Source organism: Euprymna scolopes, chromosome 6 (genome assembly GCF_053919585.1).
Source record: "Euprymna scolopes isolate OS-2025 chromosome 6, ASM5391958v1, whole genome shotgun sequence".
NCBI lineage: Eukaryota > Metazoa > Mollusca > Cephalopoda > Sepiida > Sepiolidae > Euprymna > Euprymna scolopes.
Window position 1 is genome coordinate 11,442,392 of NC_136487.1, and position 19,353 is coordinate 11,461,744.

At 31.9% G+C, this 19,353-nt stretch overlaps 1 protein-coding gene across 5 annotated transcripts in view; it reads right to left on the reverse strand.

Moving 5' to 3' along the window:
- Positions 1-19,353, reverse strand: part of LOC145277509 (putative tRNA N6-adenosine threonylcarbamoyltransferase) — an 82,972-nt gene that overhangs the window by 44,381 nt on the left and 19,238 nt on the right. For 3 of the 5 annotated variants that reach the window (XM_080128930.1, XM_080128929.1, XM_080128926.1), the window contains exons 4-7: positions 16,045-16,150; positions 13,574-13,643; positions 7,389-7,484; positions 2,571-2,620 (exon numbers count right to left, since the gene is read on the reverse strand). In XM_080128930.1, coding sequence (XP_079985056.1) covers positions 2,571-2,620; positions 7,389-7,484; positions 13,574-13,643; positions 16,045-16,150 — 322 coding nt within the window. Of the gene's footprint in view, positions 1-2,570; positions 2,621-7,388; positions 7,485-13,573; positions 13,648-16,044; positions 16,151-19,353 lie in introns of all 5 variants that reach the window. The other 2 variants (XM_080128931.1, XM_080128928.1) reach the window with 1 other exon arrangement.

Sequence of the window (19,353 nt, forward strand, 5' to 3'; positions counted from 1 at the left end):
GTCCACTGGGTTCTTCGTTTAATGGCAAAAATTTATAAGTGAATGTGTGCTTTTTTTTTTTTAACTATGGAGGCCCAAAAATACTAATTTTGGTTACCAGCATGCAATAAAAACACATATTAATTCTGGTGTTTATAACTCACTGTAAGATAATCGCAAAAAAAAGTCAGAGAGTTTGCGTTTTTTTTTTTAATCCTTGTTTAAAAAAGTATTTTATTTAAAAAGGACATGGAATATAAGTATAAATATGGATAAATTCTTAAAAATGAACAATGGAAGTACACATTGAATAGAATTTTTTATAGGTAAGTGATTTTTTTGAATGTATATATATTTTTATAATCGAAGTAAGCAAAATTTCGTTGATTTTCTTTAAATCTTTTTTAAAGAAAACCGATTTAAAAAAAACAAATATTGCATAATTTACTATTAAACTTGTTATTTTTAAAAATTTTGTCTTTGCTCCTTTAATTGAAAAAAGAATTAGGGGTTGAATTACATTTTTCAAGTAGTTATAAGCTTCGAAAGATAGTAAGTTGATTTATTCACGTTCATATACGGCATTTTTAATGGCCGATTCTGATTAATGGCATTAAGTAAAAGTAAATCGTAAGCAAAACATTTTATATTCGACTCAAAATAAAAGAGAGGTAACTCATAACTTTTAAAAATGAGAGTTATCTCCCTTATCTTTACGTTTTTATTTTTAATTTCTTTAAGGCTTACATATTATTTTGTTAATTTAAAAATCTTAACTAAAATGTCAGATCGGTACAGCTATGATACGTATTACCCCACTCGAAAAGAACAATCACCGACCCCAACATTGTGTGTCACGGATTTCGTTTTTTTCATCTTTTCTTTTAGCTGTGTCGTTTCCCACGATGGAGGAGGGGGGGGGGGTAAAAATACAAAAATAAAAACAAAACACATAATGGGCGATAGAGTCTGCCAAACGATTGTGAAAAATGGACCACATGTTTCCGTGACGTCAGATTTGTGTTAACTATACGAACTATGGAAAAGCAGAAGCGACTTAATGATTTTTTAAAACCTTTGTTTATCTTCTTCAAACTGCAATTAATAATTAATCTTTGTTATAATTTTGTTAGGTTTTAAGATTTACACAGTTTAACGATTAATAATATTATAAACATTTGTATATTAAATATGGTTTTACTGAATGTTCATTTGGTTACCTACGGGCTTCCATATTTTTTTTTGGTAAAAAAAGACAAACAAAATATGAGGGGGGGCCTACAAAATGCTTAATATTTGTGCAATAATATTTTCAAATTGGTTTTAATCTGGTTGGTTGGTTGTTTTTGTTTTACAGCATATCAACCTTTTTCAGGTTATTTAATGCCGAATCTAGTTATTTTGAGGAACGATTTTTAATGGAGTATATATTTAACCCATAGTTGGGACCCTAACAGGTACTACCACTCCGGATCAGAGTGAACCTGGGAGCAATGGCAATTAAAGGGTGGCTCTACACTCTCTATAGGCCTGCAAGGTGGGGTCTCATCATCGGATATAGTTTTAGGTCACATCCAGGACCGTTTTAATCTGGTGATAAAATAGCTGACAAGAGTCATGTGTATATTAAAACTTAATATTTAAAAAAGAAAAATTTAAACACAATTAATTAAAAAGCTATGTTGTAACAGAATATTTTGAAATAATGGAATTTTAATCGTTTTAATTTTAAAAATTAATGTTTACAAAATTTCTTTTTCTTGGCAATTCAACTGATATATTAATTCAAAAAAACGCTATCTAAAACAAAAAACATAATAATATTAAATTTATATCAATTTTTTAATTGCAGCTTCAAGGTTAATTTTTGTTCAATATGTGTATTAAAATTTTTACAAAATAAATATTTTATACTTATTTGAACTCTTATGTTTCATAATAAATAGAAATTTCGGTAGATTTAAATATATTTTGTTCGAATTTCAAAAAAATAAATATGGGGGGGAACACGCACTAAAAAATATTTCCCCTCGTATATTTTACGAAAACTACATTTCTAAAATGGATAAGTGTCAAAAATTTCACGAAAATTTGACCATTAGTTGATTTTTGCTAGATTTATTAAATATGGGTATGTTTTTACGTTCAGAGTGTCTACTACATTGGAACGTTATTTTAAAGCGCCAATAATGTAAACACGATTTTCGTCTCGCAATTTCATTATTTTCGTTTAGTGAAAAAAATACGTTTTATTACCAAGGGGAATCACTCTGACCTAACATCAATTTCTTCTTGCGGAAGATAACTGACCTTTGTACCAGTTTTGGTACTTCACTATGATAGTGAAATTTGAAATATTGAATTTCAAGTAAAACACCAATGGTATCTACTTGTCGTGTCACAGTAATGAACATATCCAAAATTACCAAAAACGATAAGGTAGAATATTCAAGATGAGAACAGTAGTCTGGAAAATCCAAATATTTTATGTTGTTATTAGTTCTCTAACACAAAATAAGCAACACAGGAATCACAATCTGCAAAGGAAGTCAGTTTGAATAATGTCAGAACTATATTTTAAAACATCTTACTTTTTTGCATATTGTTCAATATTATAGCCTGGGCTCGGATCATTTGAAAGCTGAAATGAAAAAAAGAAAAAAATTACTAACAATTTTAGTAGTTTTGAAAAGTATTACATTACCAACAATGATTCATATTTATAGAGATTTTTGGTGTTTGTCCCGAATTTCCCATCTTAAAAAAATAAAATAAAGAAAAATTTGTATGTACCTGTGACCAAACGAAAATATATTCCAAAAATCAAGTAAATTAACTAAGTAGTTTTATTTTTAAATAGGAAAATTAAATTTTATAAGTAACCACAGAGCAGTTGTCTTGTGTGGCATTTTGAAAACAGTTTTAAAAAAATAACGGGAGATAACCCAATTATAATTCAAACTTGCGAGATTTGTGTTGTAATGTCTATGATTTTCCATTAAGTGCTTAAAAATTATTTTAAGTAGTTTTATTTTTATAATAAAACTACTTGAACAATTTTTGTGAGTTTTGGAATATGATATTTTCATTTTGCCATGGGTATATACATCATACAGATTTTTCTTTATTTTGTTTTTAATGTAGGAGAAATTCTAGATAAGAACCAAGAGTTTTGCCATTGTCAATTGTAATTCTTCATACATATTGAGTGAAGCAGATAAAAATCACACATTTTTAAAAGCCAATTGTTTTTTATTGACAAATACCTGGCCATAAACTGATAAAATCTTCTTCAGATATAACAAAACAATTGAAAGAAGTGTTTTTTACTTTTGTGGAAGATACAGAAACCAAACAAAAAGCCTGTATAATAATATATGATATAATATTATGATATAATATAATAATAATAATATAATATAATGATATAATATAATGGCAGATTGCAAAAATAATCACCTTTTTAATTATGATAAAAATGTGACAATCTGAGAATGTTGATCTAAATGTCTTAACCCCTAACTCTCTCATGAATGCGAGTGTTGGTCAGGGAATAATAATGCCGTTAGAAAACCAGGACCTGGAAACGATCAATCCTATTAGTCGAAGTGACTTAATTCAAACCCTGCGTTCCCGGGAGGAAAGTCTGACCAAATTTAGGGAAGTTTGGAATGAGGACTATTTGTTGAGTCTCAGAGAAAGAGCAATGAGCTTGGCTGATTGTTCATTTGAAGATAAAGTAAAACCAGGAGATATAGTGCCCATAAATGCCATTTGAAGACAAGGCCTTTTTGGTGCCTTGGTGAAGTTCTACAGCTAATCCAAGGAAGTGATGGATTGGTGCACATGGTGAAGGTAAGGAAAGGGAATGGAGCTATAGACACATACTCTATCAGTCATGTCTTTCCTCTGGAAATCTCTCAATATCCTGTAGAACCTGACCCGATAGGGATGAAACAAATGACTGTTTTCTGTGTTATCCACATGTTTTGACTGCTCTGACCTTCTTCAGGTGTATCTTGTTGAACTTGGGAATATATATTTATATGTATATAATTCCAGATTAAAGATATTCAAAGACGAAAACCAATGTATTTAAAAAGGTTATCAATAGTGCTCAATAAAAAAGAGCAAGATATACTTTTATTTGCATTCAGATATACATATTCACGTATATATATATATCTATACTCCTATAAATTCTTTTTTCTTTTGTGTATATTTATATTCATATTAAAAACCTTCTTTTCTATTTATTTAAAAAGAAAATACAATTTTCTTATATATGAGTTTTGAAATTGCATTCACTAGCAAAAGATCTAGCTAATTTGCATATTCTTTTAAACATTAATTTTAATTAATACCCTATTAGTTGCTTCGATTTTCTCATGGGATAATCATCATTAGTTAACTATTACATGTAATTATATTCATGCAGATATTCTACATGATTTATACTTGCATAATATTTGCGTAAAAAGTTTATAGTAAACACAAAATTGTTTCCATATATATTTATGTATACGTATATATTTTTGTTTAACAAATTTTGCCTACCAAACTCCTCCTAGAGTTTTTGGTCTACAGATATGAAACTTCATATATAAGGTATTTTAACCCATGCTAAACTTTATATTTGGGTTTTAGCCCGGAAAAATCGGTGCAAAAGTGTGAAAATTAAAAAAAAAAATGAAATTTGCCAGGTGAAGGTCGAACGCCGGCATTACGAATGCATAAAATAGTAGCAATTGGTTCATGTTTTAATTTTTAACCTTGCAATAAACGTTTTCATAGCCCAGTCATTGACGGCAGAGGCAAAATAACTTGTGAGCTGAACGTTTTGGTTTTGATTCTCAGTGGTGGCGCATGAGTCTTTTTTTAATACTTTTTAAATCATTGCTATATATTGCATCCAATCTATCTATTTATATATCTATCTATCTATCTATCTATCTATATATATATATATATATATATATATATATATATATATATATATATAAAAAGTGAAAATGTTTGTTTGTCTTTTCTCTATGGTAGTTAAGGAAGACTATTATACAGAAAGGCACTACTTTACATATTCACACAACATTATGAACAGTACATAGAGCCCGAGCAAAGCTGGGCGGAACTGCTAGTATATATATATATATATATATATATATATATATATATATATATATATATATATAGTGATTTAAAGGTTACGAGGGATTTTGAAGCATGAAAAACGATGTTACTTTTTTACTATATTTTTATTGTTATTTTTTATATTTCAAGCAGACCTCCGCTCTTGGTCACAAAAAAGTATCAATACTTTTTTGTGACCAAGAGCGGAGGTCCGCTTGAAATATAAAAAATAACAATAAAAATATTAAATACAAAAAGTAACATCGTTTTTCATGCTTCAAAAAATCCTCATAACCTTTAAATCACTATCCTAGAAGCATACGTGGACTTTTAACATTATATGTGTATATATATATATATATATATATATATTGTGATCTATAGTGATAAGTAGTAAGAATGTACACCTAAAAACAAAATAGATTTAATGTTTCTCAAATTCATACTAGAATTGTCTGCAAGGACACATGGCATAGTGGATAAAGTACTTGGTAAAATTCACTTGTAAGTTACACTCTTCTGAGGGTTGAAGGTTCAATCCTCAGTGCTAAAAATGCAATTGTGAATTACTTAGGACTTCTACCTAATGGAATGAGAGCATATTATTCCTTGTGGATTAAATAAAGGGTCACGTTCAAAATTTTGTGCAAATGCTTGAAATGACAGAAAGATTCCAGAGTCGACAGGAAGATTCCACAATATTAGTATTTTTTCTGCATTGCACGACATGTTTCAATTCAGAGAGAGAATCAGAAAAATCCTCATTGTTAGGACTCTTCAAAGTATTGTCATGGATGGTTATTTCGATTGCATAAATGTCAATAGATGATCTCAGAATGCGATTTTGGAGATTATTGATGAAGATTGGGAAGACGATTGGGTTTAGAATCGATCCTTAAGGCACATCAGCATTGACATACTCTGCAGTTCAAACTTTTGTCAATCAATGACTACTTTTAAAAATCTATCAGAGAGAAAGGATTTGAGGAGCAAACACGCTTATGGAATAAACCTTTATACCAAACCATATCAAAGTATTGATTGTAATCCAATTGTTAATCTATCCATCTCATTAACCCTTATCCTTGAGTGGTATTTTAGCCTTTATAAGTGGGGGGCTCATTTCTAAAAATAAATACTATCATTGTGAATGATTTTTTTAGAAATTGGAATTTTAAAGACGAGAAAATAAGTAGCCACTTAAGGAATACAAACCAGTGCTATCCTAGACCTCTACAAAGCCATGATTCGGTCATCCATGGAGTACTGTTCGTCACATCTGGGATGGTGCATCTACCACTAATATGAGTCTTCAATTTAATATGTCCCACACTACCAGCCAAGCTCCAACCTCTGTCTGATTACTGCAATGTTGCATCCCAGTGCCTGTTTTATAAGTATTTTAATTGAATAGCAGTTACACTCTCTCGATGTACATATTCTTGAGTAACCTGCCAAGCAGCAAAATCTCACCTCTTCACTGTTGAGGTCCCTAGATATTGGAAAGCCTTCTACTCTAATAGTCTATTCCCTCAGACTGGTAGATTTTTAAATTCCTTCTGTTTCATGTTCCCCTGACTATACTCACATGCAAAAGTTTAAATATAATGTGAACAAACAACTCGCTGCTCAACTCTCCACAGTCCCTTGTTATACATGATCTCAAATAATAGCCTCTTACATCCAATAGTTTGGGGCGAAAAAAAGTAAAAAAAAAAAAATTTCTTTTAAAAATTATTAAAGGTAAAAAAAAAAGTCAAAAATCCATCAAGAATGGTTTTTAGTAAAAATATGAATGACTTTTTTTATCTAAATTGACCCAGTCAAGCCATGAAGCCACTTGGTATAAGAAACTAAAAGAAAAAAGAAAAAATAATACTTAAAAATCAAAAACTAGCCAAGTATTAGATATATTCTTTTTTTTTTTCTTTTTTTTATTCAATTTTCATCCCAAACAAGGCACAGTGCCACTTTGAAGCAGGGGGCTACTATCAGGGACTTAATTAGTAGGGGCATTATGAAGGGAGATGAGTAGCAAGATGTTTGTTCACATTACACTTGAACTTCTGCATATCAGTACAGTTGGGAAAGCAGAATCCCGGAAGGGAGTTCCAAAGACCTGCAGTTCTGACCCAGAAAACAGCAATTCTTCCCCCTTTGTCAAAAACATTGCTCACAGAATGCAAGAACTAAAGGACAAAATAAGGGAAATGAAAGTCATTAGGCTGACGAGAGTAAACCCAACGTCCACTTTCTACTCTACTAAGACGAGGACTTACCTTAAGAACACGAGCAAATCTATCGAGACAATTACCAACAGCAATATCAATCGTTTCTCCAAATATTCGATAACGCTGTTTTGAATAAGAAATAACCTGAAGTAGAAAAAAACAAAATTAAAACAAAAAAAAAAGAGAGTTGTTGTTAATATGAAATAAATGTTAAAGTTTAAATACAACATTCCTTTGATTGATCTCTTGTAATAAGGGATTCTTCCTCTATGCATTATAAGTGGTTCACCATTTTTTTTATGGCATATCAACCCCTTTTGGATTATTTAATACCAAATTCAATCATTTTGATATCTTTTTTCATTGAAGAATATAAAAAATTATTCCTTACAACTAAAATTTCTTTTCCTGTATAAGTTTTAAAAAATGTGAAAATCTATAATCTATAATTATTAATTTGAAATAATCGTTTTGTAACATCCATAAAAATATATCAACCTTTTATTTTGGAATATGATTTAAATGTAATTTTAGTCATATATATTCATGATGGGACGATTCCAATATTTTTCCCAATTCCGATTCAATTAACAATTGCTTACTAAATCACTAATTCTAATTCTTTATAAATCTCTAGATATTTAACCATATATAATTGCTATTTTTCCATAATCAACCTGAAAAACACACGTTAAATGTGCAGATATTTTTCAAGTGTAATGATTTATATATTTTAGTTTAGGTGGTAGTTTAAAATCAATAATATGGTACCCCTCTCGTTCCTCACTGCCCATTCAACCATGGCAGAATCTAGGTCATATTAGAAGTACTCAATAACTGAATGCCCTTTCTTTAAATCTAAAACTTCTTTCATGTGAATATTCTGAAATTCAAATAAAATCCACTCACACCTAAATTAACTTAGGATTTAAGACAACTAACACTTATGCAGATAACATTTCTTTCTGTCTTTCAGTTTTCATCTTAAACTCCAACCCTGTCTACTTTATTCCCACACCCATTTTAATATTGTTTACACACTGCTTAATCTTGCCCCTTGTTTCTATTTCTTAATGACTTTTACCAGAAGATAACCCGAGATATTCATTGCAAACTTTGCTTCCATATAAGCTGGATTGCCTGATGAGGTTTCTAGTAACTAAAAACTAGCTGACCGAAACATGCTCATGATTGTGCAGCAACACATTACTGTTTATTTAAAAACAAATAAAATATATATATATATATATATATATATATATATATATATATATATATATATATATATATATATATTTAACACCTTATACAGCCTAACATTACAAGTGCATTTGAGAATTTTTATTATTACACAAGCAGAAAGGCCAGGCATATAAAATCAACAGTAGGTTCTTTGATATGATAGGGGTATGTTCGAAATGAATGTTTCTGTTTAGAGCACAATTGAATCATGATACTTGACTTTTGCATTTTAAACTTTAATTCAAGCCATTATATATAAAAATAATTTTATAAAATCAACAGTAGGTTCTCTACAGTGCAATGTAGGCTACAATGTATTGTGGACTAGGTCTCTAGGGAGACATGTGAAGCTTCCTCTCGTTGCACCGTGATGGATACCCCACCAGAGTCAGGTAATCAATTGATTTGATTGAAAAATATGGTATTTCACTGATTTAGATGACAATAATAATATGGGAGTGTGAAACATTCATTGATCATCATTCAATCCCGGAAAACATCAGGTCTCTCTGCGAGTATATATATATATATATATATATATATATATATATATATATATATATATATATATGCGTGTGTGTAAAGAACAAATAATATATATATATATATATATATATATATATATATATATATATATATACACACACACAGTGCCAGCAAAAAGAAAGTCCGAACTGCAAATGTAAGCTAAATTTAATATAACTGTTTAAACAACCTATACCTTATTTGATTCGCCTTTTATTCTACTATAGTTTTACCTGTTCATATTTGACTTTTAATTGAAATATTCTAGCGTTCACGTCAATTTAAAAAAATAACTTCAAATTGAGGAAGCAAAAAGACAGTTCACAGCAACAAATTCGCTTAAAACCAGCTTAAATTATTACTCCTAAATCAGTTTAAAATATCCACCAACAGGCAACAAAGCATCTCTAATCATAATTGTTGTTGTTCCAGGTTATACAAAGTAACTAGTCCATATGCCACGACTTTCTCTTAGTGATCGCCAGGAGCTCATTAATCTCCACCTTTCTGGTGTATCCAATCGAGAAATCGGCCACAGATTGAAATGTGATGAAAAAACGGTACCAAAGACTGTGCAAAAGCACCAAAACACCAGCAGTGTCTGTGATGTCCCTAAATCTGGTCGTACTAGAGTTACTTCTAACAGGAAAGACAATGCTATCAAGATCCGCAGCCTAAGAAACAGATTTGAAACGGCTCCCCAAATCCAACAACAGTGCAATCTTGTTAAAAAGTGCTCTCTTTCTACTTTCAAGAACAGATTAAAGGAATTTAATTTGCGAGGATATGTTGTAAGACGCAAGCCAATGATTTCTGTAAAGAACAGAAAGCTCCGTCTGGACTTTGTCAGAGGCAATGAATATCATGACTCTTCATATTGGTGAAAAGTGCTTTTGAGCAACAAAAGCAAGTTCAATAGGCTAGGCAGTGATAATAGACAGTACGTCCATCGAAGGAAAAACAAAGAATTTAATCCTAGGTGCTCAGTTTCAATGCTGCAAGGTGATGTAAACTTAATTGTAATTCTTATTTCATTTTATATATATATATATATATATATATATATATATATATATATATATAAAATGAAATAAGAATTACAATTAAGTTTACAAAGATAATCCAAAATAGAAAACTTAAAATATATTATGAATATTAAAGACTTAATATTTATAAATTAATCCTAACCAGATGTAAAAGCTCAATAAAATCAAATAAGAAATAGAGCTTATAATAAGAATAAAGAATTCATAAAACATGTTAAAACATATTTTCAAAAAGGAAACACAAAAGAAGTGGATTGTCTTTAATATGTGGAGTTTTGAAAGAAATACTTTCCTATATATATATATATATATATATATATATATATATATATATAAATGGGGTTAGAGCAATTTTCTATAGAGCAGAGTGTATTTTAATGTTATAGTAAAAATACTAATTTAATTAAAATACAGGAAAAGAATAATGCTCGTTGTAAAGCTGATGTATCAAAGCTCAATAGGCAAATAGAGCTACTTTTATATTTGGTAAGTTGATTGATAATTTATAACTCAAAATTTAAATTAAAAATTAAAAATCTGTTTCATAAGATGGAGCACAACAAAGCCAATAAATTGTACGATCGTTTCGGATACAATGTTTTTTATTGTGACAGACATTGAATCAAGGACAATAATTTTAGCATATAGTTTTTTATGAAAACAAAGTCTCCTCATCAGCAAAATATTGGTTGGGTTTTTTTTGTTTTGTTTTTTTAAATAAAAGACACCATAAATAAACCTAGCATTTAAGTAGTGCAGATGAATCTGGAAAATATTAAAATATAAGGAAAAATAGTTAATTAATGATGTAGATAAGTAAATTAATATTGGTTAATAATAAAAGAATAAAATTACAAAGCTGTGTTTAAAGTAAACGTTAGAATAAAATTACAAAGCTAGGTTTAGATTATGTATAATGTTATAATAAGATGCTATTAAGAGAATTTCAACAAATATAAGTATATATATATTTTTTTAATGGTTCATCCTTTGAAAGCCGTAATAATCCTTAGAGCAATTCATTTAGATGAAGCCTGTAGCTTCTACATGCTCTAACTGCTTAATTTCAAATTGAAACGCCAAAAATGAAGTTCCTAACGGTTTTCTTATTTCATCATCGTTTAATTTAGGTTTAAATAAAAATATAAATATGCAAAATGAAGGGAGATAATCTTGTTTTGTCACAATAAAAAACATCGTTTCCGAAACGATTGTACAATTTATTGACTTTGTTGTGCTCCTTCTTATGAAACGGATTTTTAATTTTTAATTATAAATTATCAATAACCTTACCAAATTTTTTTTTTTTTTTTTTTTTTATTACATTTTCACCCCAAACAAGGCACATTGCCACTTTGGTGTAGGGGGCTACTATCAGGGGAAACATCTACTGGGGTACTATGTAGGGATTAGGGCAGCGAGATGTTGGTTCACGTTGCACTTGAACTTATGCATGTCAGTACAGTTGGGGAAGCAGTGACCTGGAATGGAATTCCAAAGTCTAGCAGTTCTGGGGAAGAAACTACTGGAGTAGAAAGATCTTTTACATCTAGGGATCTCTACAGTGTGGGGGTGGGATTTTGCAGCTTGTCGAGTCTGTCGAGGGTGTTCACGTCGTGGGGGCACAAGTGCTTGCAGTTCTTCAGAGCATTCACCATTATAATACTTGTAGAACAGGCAGAGGGATGCAACGTTTCGACGATGGGACAGAGGCTGAAGTTTAGATGCCAGTTTAGAGCCTATCAGATTTGCGACTCTCTTTTGAACCCTGTCAAGGAGCGAGAGACTAGTAGCCGATGCACCGGCCCAAATATGACAGCAATACTCCATACATGGGCGAATAGTGGCCTTATAGAGGTACAGGATACTTTCGGGTGTTAGAAGTTTTCTAGCACGGTAGAGAGAGCCCACCTTCCTTGCAGCGGCCCTGGCAATGCCCTTGATGTAATTGTTCCAACTCATGTTTCCTGTGAACGTTAGGCCAAGGAGCTTGAGAGACGTACTCTCAGATAAAGAGTCGTTGGCCATTGCTATAGGTGGTAGAGAAGGTTTCTTGTAATTATTGAATGAAACCAGTTTTGTCTTGGTGGCATTGAACGTTACCATCCATTTTTGTCCCCATTCCACTACTGATTGGAGGTCATCCTCTAGTGTTTCTGCCATTACTTTAGATATATGTTCATTTGTTTTCCTGTCATACCTGCTATAGAGTGTGGTGTCATCAGCATATATACCCATCTCAGAGGCTATTTTGTCGGGGAGGTCATTTATGAATATCAGGAACAGCAGAGGTCCAAGGATAGATCCCTGGGGCACTCCCGCATTTATATCATATTGTTTAGATGTACGACCGTCGAGGACAACCTGGATTTTTCTCTTATCTAAGAAGGATTTAATTATGTTAAGTATTCTACCAGTGATACCGTAAGATCTAATCTTCCTGAGGAGACCCTCATGCCATACCCTGTCAAAAGCCTTAGATATATCTAGAGCTACCGCTCTGCCCTCTCCCGCTTTGTCCAGTATATGCGTTCAGAGATTACAGTGAGGATGTCTGCCGTGGAACGGCCTTGTCTAAATCCATATTGATGGTCGGTCAGAAGTTTAGCATCTGTAAGATGCTGGACTAGAGCATGGTTAATTAAGGTCTCAAATATTTTGGCAAAAAGTGGGAGGAGGCTAATAGGGCGATAATTTAATGGGTCAGTTCTTTCGCCAGAATTCTTGAATACTGGTACCACAGAAGCAGTTTTCCAACAGCTCGGAAAGCAAGATTCATTAAGGCATTTGTTGTAGAGTTTTGAGAGAACTGGAGCTACTTCGGCTGAGCACTTTTTTAATAGCACAGCTGGGATGAGGTCGGGTCCACATGCTTTGGAAGTGTCAAGGTTTTTTATGATAGCATGCACCTGAGCAGGGGTGATTATCAGATCGTCTAGCGTGGCGTCTGTCCGCATAGGAAATTGAGGTAGGGGGTGGTTTAGAGGGTCCAGTGTGGAGTTTGAGGCAAACCGACTGGCAAGCATGTTAGCCTTCTCGGTTGCTGAGCAAAGAACCTCATGATTGTTGGTTAGTGGGGGAATTGTTGATTGCCCATTATTTACTACACTGTTGTAGATTTTCCAGAAGTCACGAGTTCCTAGTTTTTGTGCTTCGATGCGTTTTTTAGTGGTTTCCGTAAATTCCCTCTTAGCTGTCGCTATTTCTTTCTTAACGTTACTTCTAGCTTCTATGTACTTTTGTCTGTTTTAACTGGACTTATGTCGGTTAAACCTGCGGAAGCATGCTGCCTTTGAGCAATGGCTCAAATATATATATATATATATATATATATATATATATATATATATATATATATATATATATATATATTAATAAAATTATATACAAATGAAAGGAATGTTCTTTTTTTCTACTCACCTGTGTATTTCCTCCACTCACATAAAGTACAGTTGGATTCATGGCACCTGTAATAAGCCGCCCCATTTCAATATGTGGCCATTTGTTAAGAAGAAATAATCATAAACATTTGTAAAACACAATGTCCACCCATCTATCATGATAGCTCAAACTTTGATTTTGACTAGCCAATTTTCATTTGGTATTGCTGTATCATGTTATTGGCAATAAACTAGCATACTTTGCTATATAATTTTTTTTTTTACTATTTAAACTAGTTTGGAAGTTTACTAATATGGAAACATGTTAAATAAGTAACTAAAAATAAAAATTAGTTACATAACTCTTATTATTTTAGCAAGAATACCCATCTTACAACAGGTTTAGAGTACTGGAATATTGCTGATTTGGCCATGCTACGTATTGTTACGCTAGAGAGTTCATCAATGAAGCAACAACTCCAAGATTGGCAGAGATGCCTAGGAAGCCAACTAAAAACATGGTTATACACCATCAAAGCTGACATCAAACAAGCTCTGCTCCACAGGTTTATGGTGTTCACTGCTGGTCCTGGGACTGGCTTCCCTTCACTATCTTGGCCTCTACAAATCATTGTGTGTGATATGTGTTCATTTGGGATGCTATATTCATCCTGGGTGAATATCACCAAGTCAAGTAAGATTTTAACATTTATTAAAAAGTTTTAAAAATGAATTTTTAAAACTATGTTTAAATCTTTTTTTTTTTAATTTATAAAATTGATTTTTTGTGATAAAATTACTAAAAGTATTAATGAAATTGTATGAGTTTTTTTTATTACCATTAAACAAGAAAAAAAGGGTTGGGTTTGCTCAAAGGGAAATAACTCAATTATCCTAAACAAAAAAGGATATTTTTTTCATAATGGAAACGTTTATTTTGAAATATTTCTCTTTTGAATAATTTTGTATAAAACAATGAGTATTATGATTAGACTCACTTTGCTCAATATAGCTAATTAAAAACCTTGATGCCCTGACGGCATTCCAATTATAGTGTTGAAAAAGCTTCAACTAGAACTCCCATACTTACAAAGCTAATTAAGTGTTGTCTTAAGGAGAATTACTTTCCAACACACTGGAAAACCTCATCAGTATGCCCCATATTTAAGAATTCGGGTGATCGGTCATCTCCCGCTCAGTACAGACTAATAAGTCTCCTGTGCGTCATGAGTAAGTTGCTGGAATCTGTGTTAAGTAGGAAAAGTAGTCAATCACCTCATCAAAAATAACCTTTTTAGTGACATGCAATATGGTTTCCGTTCTGCTACATCTACAGCAGATGTACTAACGGTTATTTCTTATAGAATTAGCAAATCTCTCGACAGAAGCTTCCCTTCTATGGCAATTTGATAAGGTATGGCATAAAGGTCTACTCCACAAGATCTCCAGCTAGAGTATAGCTGGAAATGTATTCTAAATTATTAAATCATTTCTCTCTGATAAGTTCATAAGAGTAGTGATTGATGGGCAGAAATCAGAAGCTCACAGTATTAATGCTGGAGTCCCTCAGGAATCTATGCTGGGCCCAACTATCTCCCAATCTATATAAATGATCTCCCAAATCACATCCTAAGATCATTTGTCGACATTTATGCTAATAACACTACCATCTATGACAACACTTCAAAGGCCATAAATGACCAAGTTCTCTCTGATTCTCTTTCCTCTGATCTTGAGCACATGATACAATGAGAAAAAAGATGGTTAATTTTAATGCATCTAAAACTAAACTTCTATCTTTACATTATCAATGCTCTGATCCCCGTCTGGCATTAATTGAAATGAATGGCTCTCATCTTGGGAAGACTCTATGTTTTGAGAAGCTTCTGGGTCTGACCTTTACTCCTGATCTGAAATAGAACATGTACATCAAATTTGTTTCCAAAGTCGCTGGAAAAATGGTGGGATCGTTCTACTGCTATGCAATTCTTTACTTGTATAAGAGCCAAGTACGTCCTAGGATGGAGTACTGTTGCTATATCTGGGAAGGAGCTACTAGAAGCACTTTATCCTGCCTTGACAGAGGTCACAAAAGATTTTGTAGCCTAATGGGGGATGGCCTATTCTCTCAAGCCTGTCTCTGCTTTATCATTATTTTCATGGCAAATGCATCAAAGAATTTTTATTTGGAATGTGATTTTCTTCTGTGCCTCATATTGTATAAGCACTGAAAACTATTACGAGAATGATATAATGGATATATAATGCAAGTCTTAAAAACAGGCTTAGTTTTGATGACTTCAGAAGATTAAATTAAAGAGTATGGAGAGATATTTGCAAAACAGGAAACTTTGTTGGTTTGGTCATCTTGAAAGAATATGATGCTGATAATAATGAAGATACTGATTTACTTGCTTTTTTTTTAAAATTAAGTCTACATTAATTCAAATTGTTTTTATTGAATAAAGCAGACAAACAAAAACATTTGATGTGAACGACACACTTTAAAGGATATGACCAATACAATGATTGACAGCAACTATTGGCTTCTTCCACAACTGGGCAACAGTCCGTGCAACAACAGCTGTAGACACAAGGGGGCCACCCATACCAGGACCTGAAAGAGCAAAATAACCACCAATTATAGAGGCACAACAATTATTTTTACATGTATTGCAGTATCTCTATAACAGACACTGTCCATCAGTCAGTCCGTCATTCTTAAAATTAAAATAGAATTTTGTTTGGCCTGTCATCTTAAAATTGAAAAAGTATTTTCTTTGTTTGTCACATTAAAGTTTAAACTCATGTTCCTTATGAAGCTTTGTATATTTGTCATTTTGTCCGTCATACCACTATATGTTAGTTCAAAAGTATTTTCATTGTTAAAGGCGCAAAATGAATTGCTGAGACATGAAAATCTTCATCATTCTTTTTAGTAATAATGACATGAAAATCATAAAGTTATCGGTTTACAGGTAAATTTCTTAGTTATTTAAACAGGTGTGTTGTTAAATGCTTGATCGTAACATGTGTTAAGTTAATACAACTGATATGTTGGTGTCATTTAAAGCATGCTGATATTTTTTAAAACTCTTTTTCACCTGAAACAAGGCATATTGTTATTTGGAATGTTAGGAGCTACTATTTGGGATTGTGTTTAACAGAAGACGATGGGGAGTTGAGCATCGAGATGTCTTTTCACATTACATTTAAACTTCTGCAGGTTAGTACAGCAAGAAAAACAGTAACAGAGAGGGAATTCAAAGTCTAGCAGTCTGAGGGAAGAAATTATTAGAGTAGGTTTTCCAGCATCTAGGGACCTCAACAGTGAAGGGGTGGGATTTTGCTGCTTGGAAATATGTACGTCAAGGGAGCACAATTGCAATGAGTTCATCAGAGTGCATTCCATTAAAATACTTGTAAAACAATCACAGGTATGTAACATTGCAACAATGGAACAGCGGTGGAACTTGGCTAATAGTGCAAACTCAATTAGATTCAAGACTCTTTTTTTTAGACCCTGTTTAACAGTCAGAGATTAATGGTAGATGCACCGGCCCAGATGTGACAACAATACGCCATGCATGGACGAATTGTTGCTTTGTAAATATATCGGATGTTCCATGCTAAAGAAGTGCGTATATGGTGACAATGCTGCAGTGTACAACCATTTATAAAGTGTATGGTGAAAGTGTTGTCGAAGCAGTTTGAAAAATTCTTTACTTATTCAGACTTGTGATCGACAATATTAGCTTCATAATTTTTCTCAACTACCAAAAAGAAATAATAAAAATGAAAGCAACAACCATAAAATGAAACAAAACTGGCACTTGTGCATTATAAGTGGATATAAAAAAAATTTTTTTATACATTTTAAGTAAAAATACTAGTACATATACACGTGTCATGTCAAAATTAGTACCAATTTCAAAAAATTATGAAAAATGATCAAATAGAAGATCTGCTAGAACTATTTTTTTTACAAAAATAAAACATCGTTTTTCTCACTACACCATTTTCTAATTTGAAATGGTAGAAGTTAACTGAAACAAGGGAGATAAGTCAGATTGCTGAATAGATGAATTTTTTGCATTTTAATTTGGTGCTTCTTTGAAATTTGAAAATCGAAAAATTGAATTTCAAGTAAAACCAATATATCTACTTAATTGTTATGTCATAGAATTACATATCCAAAAAATATGAAATAAAAAAAGTAGAAAAATAATTATTAATGAAAATAGTTTTTGAAGACAGTTCGTGAAAATTGCGTCAAGTAAAACCAATATATCTACTTAATTGTTATGTCATAGAATAACATATCCAAAAAATATGAAATAAAAAAAGTAGAAAAATAATTATTAATGAAAATAGTTTTTGAAGACAGTTCGTGAAAATTGCGTTTTGCTAAAACAAAAAAAAAACAAAACAAAAAAACGGAGAATTCAAATCAATACAAGGGAAGTAATCACTTTCTGAAAAGTTGGAAAATCTTAGGCCAATTAAGCAAAATTTAAGTTTTGCTAATTTTCTTCTGTCTCCATTAATAATTAATTTTCTACTTTAAGTGGCATGATTGAAGTGGAGAGGAGGGAGGGAGCAAAGGTTAACTCCTTAGGCAAAACACGTTAAACATGCAAATAAATGATATGACAATAGACAAGGCATCACGTTCAAGGAAGAACAGAGAGTTTTCTAGCGAATCTGAGTTTGGACGCAAGACAGGTATCCAACAATGCAGAAAGAATCCAAGCAAATGTCACCTAAATCTAAAATTTATCAAATAGTTTTGAAAAAAACATTTTTATTAAAAAATGGTGATCATTTTGAAATAGAAATAAAATGGTTACTCGTTCCATCTTACATTATGTGGATATGAACTGGGAGATATTTTAAATTTATATAGTAAAGTGAACAAAGCCAGAAGAATCTTAATTTTTTTATAAGTTTGGGTGCTCCTATAACTACTAGAATGGTGGAGATCTTCCTAAGATTCCAATTTCTTTTCATATCCTACATAAGACCTTAGTATTTCATTATCTTTTCCTTCTTGGCTCTGTTTAATCCAGCATCATTGGGGACACTAACTTCTACTAAGGTTGCTTCTTTCTCCTTCTTATCCCATATTACTATGTCAGGGTTAATAGCTCCGTTTTCTAGGTACATAGCTGTAGGAATTACATAGTCATAGTGGATGGTGCATGACTTATTGCCAACTGTTTTTTACAGTAGCCGTCCCTCAGCAGAAATTTACAGCTGAATGTCAGGTAGCTAAGTTTTCCATGCATTGGATTTTTTTTGGATACTTATACAGTATGGGATACAGGTGAAAATTATTGGAAATTTATAAATGTTGCTGGGTTGTTAATGCCTGAAGAGTTGTCTGTCTTCGATGCTTATTCCAGTAATGTAAGGACTTAGGTAACCTGGAGTTGCCTCCCTTTGTTAACTGATGATGTGCTTTCAGGATTGGGTGACTTGGAGTTATCTCCTCTTTGATTTGACTGTATATATATAAAGGTGCAACGTGTTCTTCCTCTTTTGTGTTGAAAGATATAAATAAACAGACCTTTCTGCCTTTCTGCGTCTCTCTGTGTGTAAAAGGCTAAAAGTGTTATGTTGTTAATTGATTTGTTTCTTTTGTCATCATCAATATAGCTTCTACTATGAACTTATTTAAAAAAGAAAAGGTACGTTTTCACAATTAACTTAATAAAGGGGTTATTAATTAACCCAACAAAAATAACATTCCATAACATTACGTATCATGCAAAAATAAGTATCCTCACCAAAAATTATGAAAAATGACCAACTAGAAGT